The sequence below is a fragment of the Onychomys torridus genome, chromosome 9 (genome assembly GCF_903995425.1).
Source record: "Onychomys torridus chromosome 9, mOncTor1.1, whole genome shotgun sequence".
NCBI classification, from domain to species: domain Eukaryota; kingdom Metazoa; phylum Chordata; class Mammalia; order Rodentia; family Cricetidae; genus Onychomys; species Onychomys torridus.
The window spans coordinates 75,517,878-75,545,054 of record NC_050451.1 but is presented as its reverse complement, the minus strand read 5'-3'; the positions used below and the strand labels follow the sequence as shown (position 1 = coordinate 75,545,054).

The 27,177-nt window shown below is 37.0% G+C and overlaps 1 protein-coding gene across 5 annotated transcripts in view; it reads right to left on the bottom strand.

Annotated features, from left to right (window-relative positions):
* Tdrd3 (tudor domain containing 3) overlaps positions 1–27,177 on the bottom strand; it is a 149,020-nt gene that overhangs the window by 21,053 nt on the left and 100,790 nt on the right. For 3 of the 5 annotated variants that reach the window (XM_036198766.1, XM_036198768.1, XM_036198769.1), the window contains 2 exons: positions 18,480–19,327; positions 12,313–12,438 (listed from right to left, as the gene is read on the bottom strand). In XM_036198766.1, the coding sequence (XP_036054659.1) occupies positions 12,313–12,438; positions 18,480–19,327 (974 nt within the window). Of the gene's footprint in view, positions 1–1,088; positions 1,176–12,312; positions 12,439–18,479; positions 19,328–27,177 lie in introns of all 5 variants that reach the window. The other 2 variants (XR_004945889.1, XM_036198767.1) reach the window with 1 other exon arrangement.

Here is a 27,177-nt window from a genome sequence, read left to right as displayed (position 1 = left end):
CATTGATTGATAAATAAACCTAAAACTGTACTGGTTATTTATAACTAGTTTTAATTATAAGAGATGGCACTGCTACTTCAGCAAGAAACCATATGAAGTGTAAGTCAATGTTTCAAGGCTTAAAAAAAGCAAAGTTTTTAATAAAATTAATCTAATAATGATATGAGTGTTACTGTGCTGCATGGCAATCAGGCATTAATGGCAAGCAATCCATGGTAAATGGCTACTGTTATTTATAGTGCCAGACTAAGCATTCTTAGCCTGTGGGAAAATTGAACCAAACAGAGCATCATCACACTTTCCTTAAGCCCTATAAAGATCACTTGGTCTGAAGCCAGGTGTGGGATCAAGGAAGCATATCATTCCTTAGTTCCATGCACCCTTTGCAACTGAACACCCAGAAAGGAAAGCATTATCAATTAAGTCGGGTGCCTAACAGAGGAAGCTGTACCCTGTAGAGCTGACCAAAGACACAGGCATCCCACCTCTTCTCTACAGAGCTCCTCAGGTTAAGAATCTAGGTTTCCAGTGAGACCACTGAGGAACTTATTTCCACACAGGAATAAAAGAGCGGAACATTTGCCTTCTGTTTCCCCAGTCAACCTGCCTAGCAAAGGAGGAGGTGGGAACAGGGCTAAAAGACCTTCCCTCTACCTAAATCCTTTTCTTCAACACTGTCTCAATCTTCATGCATTCAATTTATTCTTTGAAGTTCTTAAGCATGCAATTCTGAGATGATTAAAGGGAGGTGAGAGCAGGTTGAGAAGGGATAACATTATCCCACAGTCCAGTGTGAAGATTAGTCCACTTAGTTTTATACTCCGAGAAGCATGCAGAAGGCAGGAACAATGGTTCCGGAACAGACAGGGCATGGGGAGAAGCAAAAGTAGTGACATCATCTGGACTGCTTCAAGAGGGCACAAGGCAGAACGCGAGACGTCAGAGGAATAGGGAGGAGGTCAAGCCCATGGCAACAAAAATTGTCTCTATAGATGTTGGGAGGCTACAAATCCCATTTATGAAGATCATAGTTAATCCCCACAACATCCTATAGTGAAATTGAGACTCAGAGATGTCAGGTAACTTACCCAAGGTCACACAGGTAGTAAGTGGCAGAGCCGGGACTGGAACCCAGGTCTTCTGATTCCTCCTGTGCATTCCCAGCTCCCCTGGAGCTGAAGCAGGGGCAAAAAGGGAGGTGGAAGTAATCTGCCCATGACCAGCCCTGCCCTTTCCCTTCTTTCAAAGGCTGAGCAGAGCAGACATTTTACTCTCTTCCTGTGGCCCTTTCCACCAAATCCTTTCAGGACAGAGCCCAGAGAATCTGAAAATGTTTACTAAACTTGGCTTCAAGAATGGCAATAAAGGTAATAATGTCCAAAGTTACATCTGGCTGGACTTTGCTTTTAGGTGAAATCTCACAGTATAATAACTGTCACTTTCGAAAACAAAACTTTATTTATTTACAATTAAAATTATTTAAAGCAGTTTGCTCGAGGCTTTTATTTAGCAGGTTCAGTTACACTTTGTAAATTATATTATAGGAAGGATTCTGAAAACTGAAACGCCAAGAAACCAACCTACCAATAGTATTCCATGCTGAGAGAACCAGTTTAATCACCTTCACTCACTGATTATGCCATATGTAAAGCTTACAATCATTACAATGAAAAGTCCATTCATTTTTCATAGCCCACATAGTATTTTCAAAAGAAATGTGTATGCATTATTATTTTGATATCACCTATATTCTTTTCTAAATGATAACTAAAATATTTTTAGTATTGCTGTTTAGAACTACATTTTCTGTAACAAAATTACACATCAACTTTTCTCATGGGGGCACATTTTAATTTCTTTGCATTTCTAACATAATATGAAAAAATTCAATGGGAAATTTTATTTCCTTTTCTAATGTCCTAAGAATATAAGGAAACAATCCAAATTGCCTATGCCTGTGGCCATCTTTTCATCTTTTCTGGACCTTTTTGCAGTAAATACTCACACACTACAGACCCTGGTAGTCTGCATGAGAACTAGTAGGGTCAAGGGCAAAGTAAGCATGTATACAAATGAACACTGGGGATATCAAGGGGTTCGTGCCCAAAGCTTTCAGCCATTTCCTGAGTCTCAAACCATTATACTCCTTTTCACCAGACACCAATTGAACCATAGTTCTGAGCTGTAAAGTATCAAGCCTTATAGTTAATCACTTGATATCTTCAAAATGAAAAGTATAACAAAGAGGACAAAAGAAAGGAAAAAAGGCTTGAATAAGAAGGAAGAAGAGGCAGAGGAGGGGTACATAAGTGAGGGAGAGTTGCCTAAAAGACATTACAAATACAAAATATTAATACCCTTGAGCTCATGGTAAGTTTAAGGCTTGTTTCAGATTTTAAAATTTTGAAATCTACCATTCTTTTGGTCATCTTATCAGAAAAAGTACATTTCTGTAGTTGTTCTGGATCACTGCAAACTTTATTTACCTGTCTTTTCATATAAGTACCTATTATGTTGTCCTAAGTCATTCATTAAGTGGTACCAAAAATAATTACCAATACTTAAAAAGATTATATGATGGTAATTTTTAGAGTCTGAACCATACAAAGCTAAATTAAGCTAGCTTCTAATGTCATGCTTCGTATAATAAGCTCTTTGTAAATCATGACTCAAAGGATTGACCCTAATTACACCATCTGAGAAAAGAAAGTATATTTATGCATAATTTTTAACATACCAGGAAATGATTATCAAAGAAAATCAGAGTTTTAGAAAATCAATGTTGGGCTTCCAAGGTTCCTTTCTCCAAATTATCCCATTCCCATGCATGAGCACCAAAACTGTAACCTGGAGCCACACTGGAAATGCAGACAGATTGTGCCATTTCAGTCTGGTGGTCTCCTACAAGTTCTTTACCAGGCAGCTAGCTGCTAGTGGGGAAAATAAATCTCTTACTTCATATACACAATCTATTTTTCAAAGAAGTATTTACACAACAAGAACATAGTCCTTGTAAAGTTTATCATATGGAGCTGTGATGTTTAGGTTTAGTGTTTAAGAAGGAGTCTTTGATATCACAACCTCATTAATTACTCAATAATTACTGACCACCTTCCACTGTTTTGAGTGCCAACTCAGTTTTCGTATGAGCTTAAACTCTGACACCATCAAGTTTAGAAGAGCTAGCACTTATGGTATACAACCACTGATTAATAGTTACACAATTCCTTTTGTTTCTACCACTGTATCCAACAGTAAATTCTGACGCCCTTTCTAAGTACCTGAAAAAAGTGTATTTTTCAAAATAATACCCTTCCACAATCAAAAGCTCTTACAAATAAAAGCTGAAATTAGACTCTAGATTATTCATTCATCTGATGTAAGGGATGGTACTGGGAAAACAAGACAAGAGAGCCTGAGAAGCGGAGGACAAGGGTTTCTTTCCTAAGAGGCTTAAAGTAACAACTTCTATTGAATCAAAAATCATAGTACATGAAGACTTGGGAGAAAACACAGTAGCCTAGCATCAAAAGAACCACATAAATATTGGCAGACAACGAAAGCTCTGATCTGGGATCCTCCCCTCCGTTTAAGAAGCACTCAACTGAACTAACTGCTTTGGGCACTTTTTTATTTAGTGACCAATGACAGTTTAACAAAAGAATAGCTTCAGATTTTATCTTAAGCTAGATTACTGAAGGAAAACACATATGAAAATACCTTACTGCTGAAACACATAAAGTTGTGGACAATTAGGTCAAGTGTGCAGAAAAGGCCTTCCTAGGAATATTAGGATGGAAATCTTCCCAAGAAGTAATTTCTTAAAGTTAATATATAAAAACTTGCAGAATTAGATAAAGTCAAATTTAAAAAATCATTGGGTTCTGAATAATTATATGTAAAATAAAATCTTCACCTCTACATAACAAACCCCAATCACTAAAAACATAAGGTCATTAAAAAAGGTCATACAGTTTTAGAAATGTGTTTTGTCTTTATTGGCAGAAGGCAAAATCTTGGGATGTTGGAGGAAATTGGTTTTATATATTTATACGCCACATTATTAAACATCTGAGAAGTCACCTCATACTTTGAAGATGAATCTTTCCCATCTCATAGATGGGAAATTTGAAAGCAAGTTAGGGAAACAGAGCATTTGCCAAGCATCTCCTTTAGACTTTCTGTACAGGTTCTCAACAAAGCAAAATTAAGGCATCCATGATCAAGAGACTCTGTGAAACTCTATATATTAACTCTTCCTCTTGGTAGATCTAAAGTGATTATTAACTTCATATCAAATCAAGGAAGTTCCACAGTCAAAAAATACACTTAAATGAATTAACTCACATTTTCCAAATTTGTTTAAGTACTCATGCCCCCCAAATACAGTTGAGAAAACTAGACTGATCAGGCATGAGGAAACACCAAACAATGCCTTCCACTTCCTCAGACTACTCTAAGGTGCTTAACTAGAGCCTCTCCACCCTGAGCACATGAGGCTGAGGGCAAGTAAAGGTTACTCACTGTTGCAGCCTTTCTCTCCCTTCCAATTGCAGCTCTCAGCCAAGGACGGGCCACTAGGGGAGTTATTCCAGTCCCAAAGGGAAGTAAACTCTTGCAAGTAGTTTTCAAGGTTAATGGAACTGGAAACTTCGCAGCACCCAAGTGCTTATCACAAGAAAATAGAACAACTCCACTCAATGCTAGATATATGGTGATAAAACCTACTGTATGTGACTCTATAAGCAACATTGGTCCAGCAAACTATGGGGAATTAAGCCACCAGGGATCAGCCTACCAGAGAATTGAAGAAAAAAATTAAGATAAAAATCAAAGATGTAGGTTTTAGGAAACAGAATGAAAACAATGATGGCTAAAATTACTACATAAGATTTTAAAAGAAATGGATTACTGATAATTCACTATAGTATAAAGTCAAATATGTACCGTATGTCCACTGCTCAATATTGTCAGGGTTCATGCACATCACTGACTAAGGACAGAAAGCTGCACTGAGGGAATTCCAACCGACAAGAAAGCGAGCCTACAGCAGTGAGCAAAACAGTATTGTTTGCTATTACAGACGGAGGTGAAACGGCCCCCAAATTCAACAGAAACAAAAGCAGAATTGTTTATCTTTTAATTTAAAATAAATCACCTCTTCCAATTTAACAGAATCTTTAAAATAAATTGTCATTTACTATGTTAAGGCACATTCCAAAAATAAGGTTGAAATTTTCAGGAACACAGAAATAAACATAACAAGAATATCATTCACATTCATGTATTTACTATTAGATTTCCTAGGCAATGAGCATATCAGCAAATACACTATGCATATATTTGCAAGAGAATAGTAGAACTCAGAGCAGTAAAATCGTGGCTTCAAAGCAAACAGAAAGTCAGTATTTACACGTAAACTCTTCATTGGTTGAGTCAGGTGTCAAAAGGGAAGGTAAGTGCATCTCACAATTCCAGGCCCTTCAACTGTGGCCTTCACTCAAAAGACCCCATAAAAACTGCTTTGAAGAAAAATGTTAAAATTACATTCAGTGAACAATAAAGTATCATAAATTAACTCCTTAATTAACCAACATAATATATTCACCAGCCCATACTTTAGTTGGCATTAGTAAAGGACAGGCTTAAGTGATAACAGATTAATGTAACGTCTCCTCCTAGAATTATGTGGATATGCAAAAAAGGCAATTTTTATGCTAACCTGATACATGATATTAATATTTAATTTCAGGCATAAATTGCATTATAAACTCTAATTAAAGTTAGCAACAAATCTGAGGAGTATCATTAAAATAACTTTAAAAGAAAGACATCGAGCTGTCAATAGTTCCCTCCGTGTTACTTCACTCTGGAAGGTATCTCACCTTTAGAAAAAAGAAACAAGTAATAATACAACCTATACTTTCACTGCTCAATAAAAGGCATTTCAGATTAATCTGAAATTCTTTGTAAAGGTCTTTAAATATGACTTGAAGAGATCACAACATATTATATTAAAATTCTGACAATTTTTTTTTGTATATGGAGCTGAGGATCAAACCCAAGGCCTTGTGCTTGCTAGGCAAGCGCTCTACCACTGAGCTAAATCCCCAACCATGACATAATTTTTTATAGGTCTTGAAAACAGCATAATTTCAATGATGGCATAAAAGACCTCTGTAGACTATTATAGCTGGGCCAAAGCTAAATCTCAAGGTTTTCATAATACTCCATTTAGTTTATCTGTCACAGCTGAATCTGAGTTTCAAGGGTTATGAAAAGTTTTAGGGTGCTGTATTTGTGAGTATGGTGTATACTTAGGAGTGAATCACAGCCTTTCCCCATTTTAGCAGCTTTCATATCTCCAGTAAAGGGCTCAAGTACAGCCCACAACCTCCTGTAGGAATCATAAGATGTTGAGTAATAGCTAAGAAGAAATAAATAAATCACATCAAGAGTAACAAATGAATTGAAATGAAGTTTAAAGGCGGGAAATAGTTCAGCTGTGGAATAACATACTTATAGCATGCAGGGATAAGGGTTCAAGTACAGCATCATAAAAAATTAATTTAAAAAATCAAAAAGAAATAACATAGATGAAATGAAGTTTAGGGTCCATAATTTAAATGGATGTTTTATGTTCAAGCTAGACATACAGTTAGCTTCTGGCTTTACAGCACACACAAAAAAAACATTGTCCACATGGTAAACTTTGGATGTTTCCCAAAATATCGTGGGGGTGGTGTGGGGAACATTCTTTGGTGAGTGGCCAAAACAAATTATGTTCTTAGCAGTAATACAGGCACTAACATATTTAAGAATTTATCAGCAAGAATGGCAAGTCTCTGATCAAACAGGCATCTAAACTAAATACTAACTGGCAAAGCCTCACTGTTACATAATTCTAATCTCTTTTCAAATTCATTTCTATTGTCTTGAAATTACCTTCATTTTAATGTCTACTATGATCTTTGATGTCCTTTACTAATTACATACAGCCTAATTAAATTACTAACATGACCTTGTTCTTATACATTTAAGGATTCCTTTTTAACTCATTGTTCTATCTATCCTAACTCCCTATCTCCCTTCTCAATAAGTTAGGATTTTCATTGTTCCTTGATGCTTTTTTTTAAATGCGTTTTTAGTGGAATAATAATTTATGGCTGTTTATGAATGTCATTTGAATTTGAAAGGGAAATGTGCTTCCCAGGATGCTATCATTGGAAGAAAGACAAGCTTGTGCAAATTTCTTTCAAAACTAAAAGTTCAGATAGGGTTTAATTACATAGCTAAGGTTGTAGGACAGAGTACATAGTCCAGGATGATCTTGAATTTGTGAACTTCCTCTCTCTGTCTCCTGAGTACTGTAGTTTCTCATATGCCACCAAGCCAAGCTAAATTTTATTAAATTGGAAACAGAACCATAATACAACAGGCCTACACTTTTACCTACTGAAGATTATTTAAGCCCAGAAGTTCAAGGCTAGCCTGGACAACATAGCAATAACTTATATTAAAAAAACAAACCCAAACAAAACAAAAGATGCAATAATGAAATAAATAGAAAAATGTATCTTTTTATTTTCCATTGGTATTTTATACGCGTGTGTATGTGTGTGTGTGTGTGTGTGTGTGTACACGTGCATGCATGTGCTCACGCATGCACATACTTAGGTATATACACAGTGAGGCTGAAGGTAAATACTGCTATCATCTATCATTTTACACTTTCGTTCTTGGGATGGTCTCACTGACCTTCACTGGCTCTAGTGGCTGTCCAGGGAGCCTGGGGTTCTCCTGGGCTCATGGATGTGAAACTCTACTCCTAGCTTTTTACACAGGCATTGGGAACCAAATTCGGGTCCTCGTGCCTGCACAGCCAACATTTTACCCACGGAATCATCCTCGTAGCTGCAGAAAAAGCATGGTTTTAATACAGAAGTTCATCGGTGTATTTTCTTCAACAACACTTCTGTCTTCAAACTAAAGTGGAATAAAGAATCACCTCTCCTGGTGTTTTCCTTAAGAGTTTAAGAGTAAGAACAAGTCTTATACTGAAGATAGCTTCATATAACAGACAAATTACTTTTGTGTACTGGGTGGAGGTTTTTGTGGGCTTATATACTACTCACAGAAATACTGCCTGGGAAGTATGCAAGGAATATCTGTTGAGTAATAAATGACCTCACCCCCACTCCCCCCAAAAATCGATCTGTCACTTTCCAGAATGACTGCCCAAGACCATGTGCATGTTAAGACTGTAGAACTCACCACTGTCTAGACAGCGTGATTCTCAGGCTGGACTAACAGCTGAACAGTGATCACTTCCTGAGAGAAGCGGCTCATGCTCTGAGCACTTTTCAGAGAAAGCTTAGATACCAGCATGCTCCAAAACATCTCTTGGACAGAACAGTCTCACAAGATCTAAGTCCTGACGGCACTTGAAAACTGGAGACAGTAACGCCCAAGTGTAAAGGAGCCTTTCAGAAACAACTCCAGAAAAACAAAATGTGAATCTGGGCCACACAGTCAACTATTTCACAGGCTTCCCAAAATGCCTGTGGGACCTTATACTGGTTTCTTCATCTTAGTTTTGGAGTTCAAAGGAACCCATTAGAAAGGGGCCTGCGGGAAGGACCATTAGCAGATTTCCTTGCTAAATGTTTTCTCATACAATAGAGAGGATTAAAAAATTGTATGGATTTTTCCATGTATATTACCATAATGGATCCACTACTTTGCTAAAACAAGGATAGTTCTATAATGTTTCAATAGCACACACATGTGCAAAGCAGCATACAACATATAAAACACTTATTTTCTATTTATTTTATTTTAGGGTGTTTTTTTGTTTTGTTTTGTTTAGGGGACATTATAGAGTCCCAAAGAAAAGAGAGTATCAGAGGGAAAAATTAGAGCATTTATATAGCTCAAAATGAACTATAAATGTTACATTATACATGATAATTAGAAAGTTTATTACAAGTTAGATATTAGGACTTATTTTATCTTAATTTTTATTTTATTGTTATTTTTAGGTGCCTGCTTGCTTTTCTAAGGAGAGAAAGAAATGAATTTGGGTGGGGCAGGGAGTAGGGAAGGAGTTGGGGGAGAGGAAATCACAATCAGAATATACTGTATCAAAAAAAATATATTTTAATAAAAAATTAGAAAAAAACAAAAGAAAACAACAACATAAAATAAGACAACTTCCTACAATAGTAAAAAGAGCCAAGGGAAATCTAGTTATAATAAAAAACAAAAGTTCAAGGTTAATACAACAAGATGTTTAGTAAATCATTTTCAAAGAATAATGTATTCAGTTAAAATCAGAATATATATTTTGAGTATCTAAAGTATCATTCCTGAATATGTACTAGGAATAAAAATGTGGGCATATCCAGATTGGAAAGAAAAATAAGTAGATATTCATCCTACTAACATATGTAAGATAAATACCCCATAAACCTCATGAGAAAAACATTAACACTTAGGTTTAAAGCATTAACTTTTATTTTAATTTTCCATACAATCGACTATTAACTTAGTCTTTATGTCTCTTAATATTTCATGCTTTTTACTTGATTTATCCTTACATCTTTGAAAAGCAGTACAAGCAACTGTTTTTATAAAGGCTTTTTTTGGTTTATATGCAAGCTGTTTTTTGGTTGTTCTGCATATTACTTGAAAAACATCTTCACTAAATGAACATTGGTATTTTTGAAAAACTTAAGAGATTTTCCGACATTTTTTACCAATAACAAACATGAACCTTAATCAAATAAACATACTATTTCACATAAAAATACAAACACGCATATGTAGTGCAAGAATTTAAAAGCTAAATATTTGATAATCTACAGTGTAAATGGATAATAGTGCTAAGGCCCCTTAACAAATTCTCTGCAGCCCTTGAATTCTATAGAGTGAGTCAGTCAACTGAGGTTGTCTTCCTATTGGCACAGTGGATGTTTTGTAGAGTTTTGATGAACTTAAACTTGCTACATTCTCAACGTACAGAAACGTGCTCCTAGACTGCAACACGAATACTCTGGGGAGCTGAGAGAATTCTACCTTGACTCTCCATCACAGGTACTGACATCTGCATAGATTGTATTGCTGCAGTGGCTTTTTATGTATGTATCCATGCACACATAGATATTGTTTAAATGGAGATAAGAAAAGAATTGTTAAGCTGGTGGTATCTATATTTCAAGGAGATGTTTCTCTCAAGTAACTACTCTTGCAGAGAGGAATGGCTGATCTTTCCCCTGGCAATGATGCCCATGATCCAGTTATGTAAATTTATGCAAAAATTCTCACACAGGAGGAAAAAAATGGCAAAGTCTCCAGAAGATGTAGTGATTTTATCCTACTTCTACAAAATAGTTTAGGCATCTTATTCAAGCTTAAAATATGTGGAAAATAAACCATAAATGAGTATTCACCAATATATTATGGCTCAGAATATAATCACTGAACCAGCTAAGCCATCTGACAAAAATCATCATCCACATACGCTTACACAAATATAAACCAAGGTAAGGGCCATGAGGACTATTAAGACATCTGACAAAAATCATCATCCACATACGCTTACACAAATATAAACCAAGGTAAGGGCCATGAGGACTATTAAGGCAGAAAAGCAAAAGTATTGCCTGTAGCCCTTCAGAACCAAACACCTCTTGATGGGGGAGGTTCAGTGAGGAACAACAAATGTCATCAGGTATAACTGCCCTTAGAAAAGCAAATACAGAGGAAGAAAACTAAATACTTCTTTTAGAAGAAAAAAGTAATATTAATCCCTAAGATTTCTAAAAACACAAAAACTAAATTACATAAAAATTCTACTTTGAAGGTGGCATAAGAGTTCACACATGTAACCCCAGCACTTGAAAGGTAGAGACAGAATGATTTGGTTTAACCTCATTCTTGGCTATATGACTGAGTCTAGCCTGGGCTATGTGAGACCCGAGCTTATATCACATAAGCCTCTAGATAAAGTAAGCATAATTACACCTTAAAAACACAACTTCCACTTTGACAATGAAGGCTCTGACTAAAAACAACTAGGAGAATGTAAAAATAGCAAGCCATAATTCAAATTCTAGAAATACAGATTCAGTAAACAATCACTTTTACCAAGAAAACTGGATGGGAAGCAGGATTAAAATAGCCATCACATGGGATCAATAAGAGTGAAAATATGTGAAACCAAGTTTTACCAAGAAAGAAAAAACATGAACTAGAAAATGATGATATCTCAGTCTTTTAGAGAAAAACTTTGAAACTCTAGAAATGAGGGTGAAGGAAGTCCCCTCTTAATTAAACCTATGACCCACTGGTAATATACTGTAAAGTAAAATGCTAAATTACCTTAGAAAATAATAGTTTTTCTTGAATAAGAAGTCAACAAATATCCAGGCCTCTAAATGTGAAGACTGCAATTGGGTTTGGTGGTCTTGCTTTATTCATAATGAAGGATGGGGACACCAATAAGGACATGACAGAAAACTTTAAAACACCAAATCTAAAAGCAGCTCATGAAAAGACAAGGTAGGGTCCCAGAGATGAGGGCTCCTGAGAGGATGAAGTGATTTTGTTATATTCTGACACTTTAGGGAAATCACGCCAAATTAATGAAAATAAAAATTATAGGACACCACATCTCTATGGCTACTTGTACTTACATGCGGATGATAATCAGCCTGTATAAAGATAGGGAAGTCCTATAAAACATGGGCTCTATGAGGCCAGAGAAATTCTAACTTACATGATCAAAGTTATTTTACAGCTTTGACAAACAACTGGCAATAAAATTAATCAAGTAATTAATAAGCTGAGCTATTTACTCTGCACACACGCATGTGTAAAGATATGCATGTGGTAAACAATATACAAAAGCATATCATTTAAAGTGCTTTAATTGTATAGGTACCTAAAATAATAAACAAAATCATGTTTTGAGATTAAATTTGACAAATTTGGGGCATAACTTAGTTGAATTCAAAGTAACAATTTCAAAAAGAAAACATGCATGAAACCCAATTTTACACATACAAATATTTGGCAAACATGTAAACAAAGGTACCTATTTCCAAAGCATGATATAGCAACACATTATACACTGAAGTAACTATAATGCATTAATTTTTAGTTCAGATAAACTTGAACTCTTTAGTTGGAATAGCCACTTTCAAACAAACTCAGTATTTTTCACTTGCAATTTTTGTATGACTATGCCTAATCTTTTAGAGCTATTTATTTTCTTCAAAGTAGCCTTTGTACAGAATTTGGATCACGTACCCATGCCTCTGTTTGAATGGGCTTGATATTGCTTAGTAGCACCTCTTCATAGTTTCCGTAATCAGTGAATTTAACAACCGCTGTCATACCAGAAGAATGGAGTGCTTCAACTTCTGCTCGGTAAAACTGAGGAGGCAAAAAGAAGTTTGAAATAGGACATCAGTGCTGTCTACAGAGGTAATAGCTACTCTGCCAGTACATCTTAATATGGTCAATTAAATGACAAAAGGTAACAAAATTCATATTCTCCACATCCTTCTAAAAGTTAGGTAACTCCAAGAATGTACCAGGAACGAGTTGATTCTTAATTAATATATTAATAACTAGTGCATCTCATATGAGGGTTAAGTTAATCCCTGGTGTTTCCTTTTCCTGTCTGGGTGCTACTTAATTTAGAGCAGCATGCTAGGATGTCCTTCTCTCAGGACTTTGGCAAACACCCCTCTCTTCCTTCCTCTATTGTTCTTAGACCTACTATTGTGTTCTGAGTTGTTTTCAACTTTGAGCTTCTCAAATTGTGTCAGTTCACAGCATGTTGACTCACACTGCAGCCTAGGAAAACAACTAAAGGAAAGCCTTCTTAGGAACTTACAGTGGAGTCCTGAGCTCCTGTGATTCTGATACTAACCGAACAAGTGTAGACCTGCATTTGTCTGCTTTTTATCTTCAACTTTCCAAATACAGCCTTGACACAGGAGAGTTTTAAAAGCCTTACTTAAGAAACCCAAGACCAAAAGAGCATATATTTAATTTCTTTAAAAAAAATTTACCCGACAGCTTAATAAAGGTTATCCAAGCTAAAAACAAACAAAAACTTATCTATAATGTGGAAAGTAGTGAAATACAGTTGTAATGACTTGCAATTTAAAAAAGCTGAGAACTCAGGAAGAGCTTCCTGCAAGGATGGAATTCATTTAAAGATGAAGAACATTTAGCCAAGAAAAGGATATTTCAAAGGGAGTTATGGAGCCATAAAGATGACCACAGGGAACTAATAGAAGTTTTAAACTGACTATGATGTGAGATGACTGCTCAACAAATAACAAACTAGGCTCAGAAATTAGTAAAGGTGAGATAATGAAGGGTCTATGAACAGTTTGTAATTCATGTAGAGGAAGGAGATTTTAAGTAGAACATTCATGTGGTCTAAGACCAGCATCATATTGATGGCAGTATCAATGACGAAGTGGAGAGACTAAAGACTGCAGGCAAGGAAAATAATTAGGAGGTTATTGTTATAATATTCAAGTTTAGAGGGGGAAAATAATCAAGTCAGTTTTATAGTGTAAAGAGAGCTGGAAAACTGCTTCAAATTCTAAGTTCTTCTATGGAGATAAAACAAGGTAGTGTATGAAACTGTACAAACATTAGAACATACTAGTTGATCACCTCTAAAACCTAATTGTAATAAAATTAAGGCATGACTTTCTAATAGTAGTTATAGCTCATTTCTTTTCAAACTTAAAAACCTGGAAGTTGTCGTCTATTCCTGATAAAACATTTAAAATATGCCTCTTAAGCTAAGTGGCTTTAGGACGTAACTAGTTCCATCTCTTCACAAGGCAAATAGTGTTGATTTCTATTACTTAAAAGTATAATCTAGACTCCAAAGATGTCTATCCTAACTAAAAGTATACATGCCAATGTAAATCATAGTGGTCACCTTAAAGGACCCTCTAGTTTTTTTCTAAGAACACTGTAATAACTCAAAATGTTTTGAATATCAATACAGTTTAGGGCATTATTATAAACAAATTCAATACAATTAATTCAGCACATTGGTTTTTTTCTGTATTCTTAATACAGTCTTTATTTTGATAAACTACCTATTAAGTATAGGCTATCACAATGACAAATAACTAGAATGTTTTTTTTTGAAAAAAATGTTGTATTTGATTCTACCAGCACACTGATTTTTTTATAGACAATTATGATTTAGATTTTAAATTTAAATTTAAAATTTTATTGAAAAGTATATCAAGTTCTGGGAGGCATTTGGATATCAGTACACATAGTCAGAACTAACTAACTTACATATCCCCAACCTGCTTATCAACTACTGAGTTATCGTTTGTTTAATACTCAGAACTTGCTGAAGGAACTTGTCTGCCCATTTCAATTATTGGAACACAGGTAGATCTGTTCCCTGTTGCTCCATTCATCTATAGCTGATCATTCATATCCAAAGCTTCTATGTCTTTGGCAATTGACAAGAGTACCAAGGAGCTGTCCTTGCTCCTGATGGTGGTAGTTTTAGACTTGTCAAGAGTTAGCTGATGCGTGTTTCTGTCTATTACTGGAGACTGATACCTATGTTCAGCAAAGTGGCAGAAAATAAAACAGGTATAGAACATCAGTAGTTTTCCTATATCCAAATGACAAACACACAGAGAAAGAAATCTAGAAACCAATACCATTCACAATGGCCTCAGAATATGAAATAAAATACCCTGAGCCTGGAAGATGGCTCAGTAGTTAAGACCACTTGTTGCTCTCGATGAAGACCTGGATTTGGTTCCCAGTATAGTATAGTAGCTTACAACCGTCTGTAACTCCAATTTAGGGCTCTGAGCCCTTCTTCTAACCTCTGTGGGCACCAGACATGAACATGCTCACAACTGTCTGTAACTCTAGTTCCAGGGGACTATGATGACAGGGGAATGTCTTTCTATACACTGCAAATGTGTTCTCTGATTGGTTGATAAATAAAGCCATTTGGCCTATGGCAAGGCAGCTTAGAGGCAGGCAGGAAATTCAAAGAGAGAGACAGGAAGAAGGTGGAGAGAGACGCCATCCTGCCACTCAAGGAGCAACATGTAATAGGACGCAGGTAAAGCCACAGAACATGTGGCGGTACAAAGATTAATAGTTATGAGCTAATTTAAGGTAATAAGAGCTAGCTAGCAAAATGCTTGAGCCATGGCCATGCAGTTATAATTAATATAAGCCTCTGTGTGTTTACTTGAGATGAGAGTGGGAGAGATTTGTCCTGACTGCCAGCAGACCGGGACACAGGAAATCTTCCAACTATACTATGATCTCCCTCTTCTGAACTCCATGGGCACCAGGCACATACATAATGCACATACATACATGCAGAGAAAACACTCATACATATAAAATAAAATGACTAAATTTTTCTCAAATAAAGTATCTTGTAATAAATACAACCAACGAAGTGAAAGACTTACATGGTGAAAACCTAAGATACTGAAAACAGAAATTAAAGAAGATATCAGAAGATAGAAGGAACTCCTATGCTCATGAATTAGTAGGATTAATACTATGAAAGTGCCCATCGTACCAAAAGCAGTATCATGTTGGTCAATGGACAGAGTATTAAAACAATTTCTAAATTGTTACTCATAGATCAATCTCATAGTAGATGGTGATTAACACAGTGACCCTGGCCAAGGTTCAGAGAGTAAGAGACTGCAGAATGCTTAGCCCTAAAGGGAACACAAATACTGCAACAGCTTCCCAAGCCTCGGGGAGTAGAAAAGGCCTATGGCAGTGAATGGTTACAGGAAAACATCGTCTTCTGGACACAGCAGGGCAGTGAACGAACTCAAAGTAGCTGTGACAGCTTGTACAAAACCTGTGCCAGTTCAGACCACACCAAATCCTAGCAAGGAAAAAACAAGTTGGGCACACAATCCCACTCCAAGCTTTGGAGCTGCTGGTTCAGTCTTTTAAAGATTAAAATTATATTTAAAAATGGGGCATGGAATTAAACAGAGTTCTCAAAAGATGAAATAAAAATGGGCAAAACCAAACTGGTACAGCCACTGTGGATCAGTAGCTGGTCCTAAAAACTGGAAAATAGATCTTCCACATGATCCAGCTATATCACATTTGGGAATAACACAAAAGACTCTATACCCTACTATAGAGATACCTGCTCATCCATTTTCATTGATGCTCTCTTCACCACAGGAAGAGGAAACAGTCTAGATGTCTATCAACTGATGGATAATGAAAAGGTGTCATATTTACATAGTAGAATATTATTCAGCTGTTCAGAAAAACAAAATTATGAAATACACAGATAAATGGAGACTGAAAAGGACAAATACGTTTTCTCTCATTTGTGAATATTAGCTTTAAATCATCAGGTATGCACGCTTCATTTGGAATGCCAAAGAGGTCAACAAATTAGTAAAGGGAGGGAGGTAGGTGGAAGGAAAGATTAAAAAAAAAAAAAAAGATACTTGAACAGGAAGAGCTAAATTGGGTGGGAATGGGAGGGCAGAGTCAAGGAAGGAACAAGGGATAAATAATAATAAAGACCTTTAGAAAAAGTCGTATATAAACCTGTTAGTATACTGTAGAAGCTAGAGAGGAGAGAGGGGGAGGGAGGATGGGGAGGATGGAGGAAAAGAATTTAAATAGTTAGCCTATAACAGGGTGAGAATGCCCTTACAAGGCAGTTACAAGCTAACAAACAAAAAGTGCTATACCATAAACAGATTATCTCTTTTGGACTCCAAACAATTCAGGTTATTGCCAATGCCAACAATTATCCTTTCAGAACTGATGATTAGACCCCACAGCTGAAGACAGTACATACTTCAGTCGCAGTACATGGAGATATCAAGCTAGGACTAACCTGAAAGCATCATTCCTACTGGCTAGCTTTCATAGTTCTGAAAGACACTATGCACACTACTAGAGGAGACAAGTAAGCATCAGTCTTATCTAGGTATGAATCCTGCCAACAGTAATAATGACTGCCTTGGCAAGCTGTGCCCAATGGTACAACAGTGCCATGAACTTAATGAGCATACCCAAACACTTTCTAATTGGACTGAAGGCCCACTTCACAAGTTGAAACCTATACCTGGAACCATTACTAGAGGCCAAACTCCGTGGCTGGAGGGGTCTTGGTCCCTCTGGTAGAACCTGCTACTGTTATTCAGCTAAACAGACATAGCATTAGACAGCCTCCCAACAGACTGTCATACCCACCTTCAACTCACATCCGAAAAGCTTCTATTTGCAGTAGATGGTGATTAACAAAGAGACGCACAACTGGTCAAGGTGCAGAGAACAAGAGACTGTAGAATGTTTAGTCCTAAATGGGGCATCTATATCACACCCCCAACCCCATAGCTCAAGGACCATGGCGGGAAAGGGGCAGAAACAGTGTTAGACCAGAGGCAGTGGATGACTACAAGAGAAAAAAATGTTTTCTGGGCACAGCAGGGAAGCTCCACACATGAACTCACAGCATTTGTGGTTGTGGCAACATGCAGAAGGCCTGGACAGGCGGAAGTCAGACTACATCCATCACAGAGTGGAGAGGAGGGCAGTGCAGTCCCAGCCCTCGGTGAGGAAGTGCTAGCAGCTGCCAGCTGCCAAGACAGAGTTAATTTCCTCTGACAAAGTACCCTGGTTAAGTAGACCGTGCTACAGTCCAAGACCCCACAGGTAAGACTATATGGGCAGCACAAACTGAACTGGGTGAGTACACTAACATTTTAAATAATACATTTTAAAAACAGGACACAGAGTCGGCGGGCAGGACTGAGGAGTGGCTCTGAACGGAGTTGGAAAGGTAGCAACATAATCAAAACACTGCTCAAAGTGATCGAGGGCTGACACAACTGAGAAACAAGCAGCATTCTGGGCTCTCCTCCCTCTCTGTGCTCGCCGGTCTCCCAGCTCTCACCAGATTTCATGATTCCACTTCTGTTTGCCTTACCCGTCTTCCCCTCCCCCACTTCTTCCTTTCCCCTTTGGGCAACTAATAACCATCCATTTATTTATTACAAGGTGAACAACTAGCTTATATGCCTTTCTCTTTTTTACAGGCTGAATATATATAATCTCTTTGAATGAAAATTCACATAATTCACTGAAATGATTTCCCCCCACTTGGAAATCAGTAAAATTGGCAAGAAAGTAAACATAATTCAACAAATGATAAGTGAAATACAGCTGAACTAGGTTTAATCATTTTTAGTACCATTCTCATATGTAAGCCAAAACAAATTCTAAGCACCCACAAAAAAACATTAAATTTTTTCTTTTATGAATTACGCACCTATAAATCTCTTTAAGGGCCCCAACCAGGTATGACTGCAGAATAAAATACACAGATGCTTTCTACAGAGTCCCACCAGAACATGACACAGTATGTAGCAGCGTGATTGAAACATTCATACCTTGTTGTCTTCCCAATAAAGTGCAAAACATTCATCTCCAGGTTTCCACATTTTTGCATACTCCACAGGAATAGATGATTCTATCACCTTCTCAGGCTTAATTGGCCCAGATCTTCTTTTGGGCCCACTATTATAAAACACTTTATCATCATAGGGTACAGCTGTGACAGGTCCTGCTGGTTTAATTGGTCCTATGCGGCTTCCTTTCACCTGCATTTCTGTCTCTCCATTTGGAACACCAACAAAACTATTACTTCGAACAGGATTCTGGTAATCAGTATTTACACTAAAATGTTTTTCAATTTTTAGACCACTAAAAGCTTCATTATTCACTGTCCGCGACTTCCTGTCATAAAAATGATCAGGATTACCTGTTTGGTTTTCTCTTTTCCCACGTTTTTGACTATTATAATCTATGAATTCTTGAGGAAGTGGGTTTTCTCTTGCCTCTGCATACAGTGGGCCTCTTCCTGATCTGTTTTGCATAGAGTTATCTCTTTTTTGAAAAGCGCCGTCGTGCTGAGAACTCAACAGATACGAAGCGTCTTTAGTTCTGTCATATCTAGAATACGGCCTATCACACTTGATCCTCTCTTCTGACCACACTTCAGAACCACAAGAACCACCCGGTCTTTCAGAGCCTCTGTTTCTAGATAATACGCTGCTTTCTAAGGCTGACTTCGAATTGGGGGTGTCTCTTTGAAAACGAGGAGGTTTCTCATTTCTTGGCTGCCTGGTGTCGTTTCGAGGAAGATGTCTTGATTGATTGCTATCTTTCATCCCATTCTGTTCAGCATTTGACACTCTGTGCTGTCCTTGATGAAGGGGCTGTGGCTGGGACTTTGGCTCTAAAAGGCAGAAGTACAGACAGCATGCATATTAGGATGGGGACAGCATCGAGAGTTGCTTATTTGAAATTATATTATACAGGTTACTATCTTAACATCTCCTATCTTCAAACCTTGTTACCTTAATTCTTGGCTTCTTCTGAGTTCTATTTATCTATCAGAAAGTCTTCCTGGTTAGCACATTAGAAACTAAAGGAGTGATGTGAATTAAGATAAAAGCAGTTCAATTGTTGCACATTATGTCAAATGAGGATATATACACTTCCTTCTGTGATTTATCTTTGATGAACATGTTTGGTTTTTTTCTGTTTGTTTGCTCTCACATAAATCACTGTCAAGATGCAGGACTGTGGATCATCCTAGGGTCATCATGTTCCTAAAGACGGGCACTAATGACATTTGGTCGACCTGTTTCTAGCACTGCATGAAAACTACCCTCATTGCAACAGATACTAAACACCAGTTCAATATGTCTCTATATTTCCAACACTCACTGGGAGCAAAAGAATTGTCAGATAAATTGCTTAGGTCAACAAAAATAAAGGAGATGCTTAAAAATTCTAACTCACAGACTAAATCGAGAATCAAAATGGCAAGACAAAAAAGCAAATAAAACTCATCAAAGCAGATCCACTGGACTTGACATTTAAAGTACAATTATTTTCTAGTTAAGTGTCCACACGCAGGCCAACCATCTATTAATTATGACAAAAAGAAATACCCAAGGCTTCAAATGCTTGCCAATTTATATTTAAGAGAAATTTTTCCCAAGAATACCTATCTTATAAACATATTCAAATGTTTTATTTTAACAATTATACTCAATTTAAAAAGATTTCTTCTTAGATTTTTGTATTTATGTGTATAGGAGAGGATGTATATATACTGTATATGTTATGTGTGTAGAGGGTGGGGGTGGGAGGTGCCTGCACAGGCCAGATCCCCTGAAACTGGAGTTACAAGCAGTTGTGAGACAGCTGATACAAGTGCTGACACCTGAACTCAGGTCCTCTGAGAAGGCAGCAAGCACTCAGTCACTTCTAAAGCCCACAAGCTGTTTTGGAGACTTTACATTAACATTGTGTCTGTTTTCTAGGAATAAAGACTTGGGGAATAGAGAATGCCGGTGACACACAAGGAGCATGCCCAACAGAAAGGCATGCCAGAAAACAAAGTGGCAGTGGTCTCGGCTGACTGCTCTGGGCGTGCCATTCAAGTGGCCCTCACACATTATCATAATGCGGAAACACACGGATGCTTTGTGAACAAAACAGGGCGAGGTTCATTGTAGCATACACTGATGAACATTTGGTTTGATATGCCATCAGCTAGATATGAAAATGTATTTGGGGAATACACTTCTAAGCTGACTATGTTGAGGATTTTGTCTCTTCTTAAAACTATCTTAGTCAGGGTCATGGATATCTATGATGGTCAAAGCATTAGGAAAAAGCAGCTTCTCCTGAGAGTTACTAAGTCAGTGTGCTGGGCTACAGAGAAGAGGCTGGATAAACACACAGAGAAGGTCCGACTGGACTGGATGGCCTGGAGATGATCAGAACTCCGTTCCGAAAGAAAAACCAAGAAAAGCAAAACTTTCTAGTCTACAATTGGGCTTATGTCTTTAGTTCATGAAAATTGGCATTATTAAATAATAGCAAAATCTCTCTTTTAGCTCTAGATCCAGTCTTAAAAAACTTTCTGTACTTTCCCATCACTGGTCTTATAAGCACTTAACAATTTAATTTGTTTACTCCATCATGCCCACACATCAGTGTTCTTATATCAAATATACAATTCTGAAAATATGCACAACAAATTCCAAGGTAGCTTATCATTTTTAAGAAATAAACAAGCTTAGCAAGCTGCTCAACAGTAGAGAGAAAATATCATTACATTTAACTGTCAAAATATTATTTCTATGTATTAGATATAAATGATAATATAAAGTAAGTAGTTTTACTAATAAAGAACACACACTTCATTTTCATTATTGTGCTGAGATAAAGGTAAATCTAAAAAAGAACTTACCTTAAAAAACAGGAATATTTCATGAGAATTAAACCCACTGAGAAAATAAAAATGTCCTTTTAGAAGACTACAGTGTGTATATGTGTATAGATATACATACATGTGTGCGCACACACAGACACACACACATTCTGCTTTACTCCAAAACAAAATAAAAAGCAAGAAAAGGAGGTTCTTTAATGTATTAATATCTTTAGACATCTTTAAACTGAATCAATTTTATTGTAGGCAGTTAAGTAACAAAGCAGATAGTAAGTAAACCTAAAACTAAGCTAGTTATTGAATAAACATGATGTACACATGCAATTATTAAATGTAGAGAAAGGGAATTTTAAGTAAAGAGTATCTTGTTCAAAAAGCAGAAGCAGAAACAAAAGAGCAATGGGGAGGCACAGTCAGAGTCCAAGTGCTTTCTGATACTCTCACAGAGACTCAGGAATCTACACTGAGACATACCAAACAGCAGCCAACACTAAATCTACAGCCACTCCAATAATAAATATGCTAAGACACTTTCATGTACAAGAAAGATGAAATCACGAGCTTTTAAATCTTGGCCAAAAGAGAATAATACCAAAGAGTAGCATAAGCAGAAGTTGATGATACCAATTTTTTTATCCTAATGCTTCCAGTTCAAGACTTAAGATTATACAACAGAATACAAGAACAATTAGCAAAATATGATGAATGGTATTATAATGAAATAGACAAACTATGAATACAATAAAGTTGAAAAAGAAAAAAAAAAGGCTATCAAAGAGTACTGCTGTGAGTTAGTGTGAAATAAAATGTTACTATTATACCAGAGAGTTCAAAATGTATGTTATAGCAATTAAAATGGTGATGGCACTATGACATTAAATGTAAGAATCATTCAGAACGAATCTACTGTCAAAAATCAGCTACTTTCATCAGTATTGAGGATGCTGAATTAAAAGGGCATCTTAGAATATGAATATGTCTTGGCAAAAAATTCAATCTCAAACAGTAGTTACATCTTCATTTTATGGTAAATAAGTATACTCTGCTCTCCAGAATTAATCATTTGTTTTGGAACTCCAACCCAGAGAGCGAATATTCATTAACATCTCACTCTGTGCACCACAGCCAGCTAAGCAGACAGGCTAACTGCAGCTCTTCACCTCTCCCTCCACTCCTCCAACTCCAACACCCCAGTCTCACTCAGCTCCAGTTTGGTAGGAGACAAGGTTACAGCTTCCTTCTCCCCTTTCCCATATTCAGTGGATCACACAGATCTTCCCCTGGAAACTTCCCTGCCCTGCCCACTGGTTGCTTTATGTCACCCCCAACTCCAGCAGTCATTCCCAGAGAACTTTCAGGACACCCAGGCCAGGGGAAGAAGAAAGCTAATTTACAGACTTCACATCTCCTTTCACAACTCCAACACCAATCCCCCAGTCTCATCGCCAGCTCTGTAGTAGAACACTCACTGCAACCTCCCATTCCTCTACTCTCATCCCCAAGAGACCACAGACCTTCTCTCCCAACCGCCCAAGGTCTTTTCCAGAGACATAAACAAATAACAATAATCAGTTGTACTGAATAATTTGCAGTAAACTCATTCCTATCTGGTCTACCTGAGAGAAGCATGAAAACACATTCCAAGAGCAACTGCATGTTTAAATAAACTTAGGTCACAAGGGTCTTGTGCTCTTTGAGTTCTTATAAGCACTAAGAATTTTCCTCGCATGATTGCATTCATGGACCATGTTCCAACACAACTATACATTCAAGAGAGGGCTACTATACAAAATATATAAAGAACTTTAAAAAAAAACTAGATATCAAGAAAACAACCTAATTTTTTAAATGGGGTACAGATCTAAGCAGAAAATTTTCAAAAGAGGAAACTCAGATGACTGAGAAACATTTAAATGTTCAACACCTTGAATCATCATGGAAATGCAAATCAAAATTACTTTGAGATTCCATCTTACACCTGTCAGAATGTCTAAGATCAATAATAAAAGTGACAGCTCATGCTGGCTAGGATGCGGAAATGGGAATATCCACTGCTGGTGGGAGTGAAAACCTTTACAGCCAACTATGGAAATCAATATGGCTGTTCCTCAGGAAGATGGGAATCTATTTACCTCAAGATCCAGCTATGCCACTCTTGGACATATATCCAAAGGATGCATCATCCTATCCCAGTTAACACTTGCTCAAACATATTCATTGCCGACCTATTCATAAATGGTCAGAAATTAGAATCAGTCTAGATGACCCTCAGCAAAAGAGTGGATAATGAAAATGTGGTATATTTACAAAATGTGGTATTACTCAGCTGTTAAAAAGGCAAAATTGTGAAGTTTGTAGGTAAATAGATGGAACTAGAAAAAGGAACATTCTGAATGAGGTAACCCAAACCCAGGAAGATAAATATGGTATGCATTCACTTATATGGAGATATTAGCTGTTAAGTCAATGATAATAAAGCTACAATTTCTGGAATTACAGAGGTTAGTTGTAGAGTAAGGAACTAGGGGGACAGACAGATCTCTCTAGAAAGGAAAACAGAATAGATATGGATGGATGCAGGGTGGCTGGAACTGGAGGATCGAGTGGGATTGAGCAGTAGTATGGAATCTGATACAGGAGAAGTGTCCCAAAATATATACATATGAAGGAGATCTAAATGAAATCACCAAACAGTGGGGAAGACAGAGTCCCAGCTGGATATCTCGTCACCAAATGAAGCATCCAGTACCAGAAATGGGTTACATCTAATTGAGTTTGTTAGCCAAAAAGATCCCAAGGGAACCCAAAAAGACCCAGGCTATGCCAAGACTGTATGTTGCTCCCCACAAATTAGACAGCAAGGGATCACTGCTAGACAACACCCACACGACTCATTGAACATGGTGATGTTGAACTGGTGCCTACATAGAGTCTTCACCCCTGAGAACTAGCATCTCTGATACAGGAAGGGACTTTGCAGGCTACCCAAAGAGAAATGCAAACACCAACCCAGACACAAACGCGTTCATCTACAATGCTGTCCTGCCTGTGAGCTATGCTAGTGCAATGGTGGCACAAAGCTTGTGGAAGCAACCAACCAACATCTGATCTGACGGAAGACCCACTCCACAACATGGCACCCACACGCAACATTGCTTGCATGACCAAGAACCTGAAACTGGATAGCCCAGGGACCTAATGAAAAGCCAAATAGTACTGTTCTAAAATAACAAAGAAAGAAAGAGAGAAAGGAGGGAAGGGAGGGATGGAGGGAGAGAAGGAAGGAAGGGAGGTAGAGAGGAAGGGAGGGAGGGAGGAAAGGAAAAGTAGCAATACCATGATTCTATCTTAATGATATTCTGCTATACTCATAGATCAGTGCTTTGCTCAGCCATCAGCCATCACCAGAGAAGCTTCTGATAAAAATAAATACAGAAACCCACACCCAAACATTATGCAGAGGCTGAAATACCTTGGAACATTCAGCCTTAAATGGGATGTCTCCGTCAAATCCCTGCCCTCAGGTTTCAGGGAACCTTGTCAATGTGGACAAGGAAAGGGTGTAAGAGCCACCAGGGATGCAAAACACCAAAGAAAGGCCCTCTAAATCAACATGATTGAGACACAAAGGAACTCACAGAGACTGAGTCAGCATGCACAGGTCCTACATGGGTCTTCATCAGTTCTGGTCCTAGCACTGAAAGGAGAGGAGGACACATACCCCCATCCCTAAACTCCAAAGATATCTCCAAATGACAACCACTTGCAGTAAAAACTTAGTTTCTGAGTAGATCACTGAATCTACTCTAAAGAAAAAAGATAAAGAAATAATAGGACAAACGGGTAGGTCATTGAATCTACTCTAAAAAGAAAAAGGGGAAGATGTAAAAGTGACAAAAGGTAGATTACTGAATCTATTATGAAAAGAAAAGAGAATATGGATATGATAAGATAAAAGGTCAATTATTGAATCTGCTTTTAAAAAGGAACTACTTGTTTTAAATAGGATAAGTTATGAAATTTGTTGTCTGAGTTTATCAAATGTTACTGGACAGGACATTGTTAATATATATAATGGAGGTTTTTGTCTGAATCTGTCTAATGATAATTGATAATAGACATTGTTAATGTAATTCTTAACTTTATATTGTGTATACTTATTGGATAGAGTTTTTCTTGTATTAGTTATAAGCTTTTTTAATTTTAGACAAAAAAGAGGAAATGTGGTGATATTATGTTCCCCAAAATATTGTGCACCTTAATAGACTAATATGGGGTCAGAGAACAGAATAGGCCACTAGATATAGAAGCCAGAAAATGGTGGCACACATGCCTTTAATCCTAGCATTCCAGAGGCAGAGATCCACCTGGATCTCTGTGAGTCCAAGGCCACACTGGAAAGAGCCAGGCATGATGACACACACCTTTAATCCCAGGAAGTGCTGGCAGGAAACTATATAAGGTATGAGGACCAGGAACTAGAGCTGGTTAAGCTTTTAGGCTTTTGAGCAGCAGTTCAGGTAAGACCCATTTAGTTGAGGACACAGAGGCTTCCAGTCTGAAGAAATAGGATCAGCTGAGGAATTGGCAAGGTGAGGTGGCTGTAGCTTACTTATTCTGCTTCTCTGATCTTCCAGTGTTCACCCCAATACCTGGCACTGGGTTTATTTTTATTAATAAGACCTGTTAAAATTCATGCTACACGTTTCCTTCAAGCGTGTCTCACTGAGGAAACAGACTACTCTGAAAGGGTAGGTAACATGCCCAGTATTAAATGGCAAACTGAAAATGAATTTAGCATCTTTAGGGGTTCCTTGTCTCATAATGTCATGTCAGGAATCTTCCTTATCTTAAAATTTTTTATCTTTTATTTTATTCTATTTATATGTATGCTTTTTTACTTTTCTCTCTGAACTCTACAAGTCCTTTGCATATATATTACAGCTTCTAGCTAAGTATTTTTATGGGACTTCTGAGAATGCAATGGAGTGAGTCTCTGTTTCTTGTGCCTTCTCTAGAGATCTTTTCCTTTTGTTTGTTTTGTACAATTCCAATGTGTTGCTTTTGTTTTATATTATTTTATATATAAGGAAGGACGAAAGGGAGTGGAAACTCTAATCATGATATGTTATGTGAGAAAAAACTATTTCAATAAAAGGAAAAACATGTTTAAAAACTCTGACTATGCACACACTACTTGCACCTATATCTTGAAAGCACAATCTTATTTACAATGAAGATTCAAAGCAATGAGCCCCAAATAAAAATCTGCCTAGGAAATGTGGAATCCAGAAGTAAACTAAAATCTTACTCAAGATAAAGCCCCTGACTTCTCAGTATGTAAATCTGCATCCCAGAGAAACAGAAAGTGCCAGTAACATATTCACCACCTACATCTATTCATTCTGGTAAAACGCAGGAAGTGCAAAAGCCCTTTATTATCCTTGAAGGCTGAAAATACATTTGGATACCAGGACTGCTGAATCCTGACCTAAAATTAACAATACTTTACATCCAAGAAGAAAAACTAAAAGCATTATTAAGAACTGGACTAACACTTAAAGGTTTAAAAATCAGCACTTAGAGATAGCATAGTACAGAGGTTTAATCATAGGTCAGCCATTCACTAGTTCTATAACCTTAGACAAGGTATTTAACTTTTCTGAGTCTTATATTAAAATCAGCAAATATACAAGTAAATAATGTATTTCAAAAACTTACTTAAGGTATGTAAAATATTTAGAATAGTATCTGTCTTTGGTAAGCTCTCAGTAAACACTAGCAATCATTATTATGACATTATAAATATTATTATGTAAATAAGCTTATAAACCCGT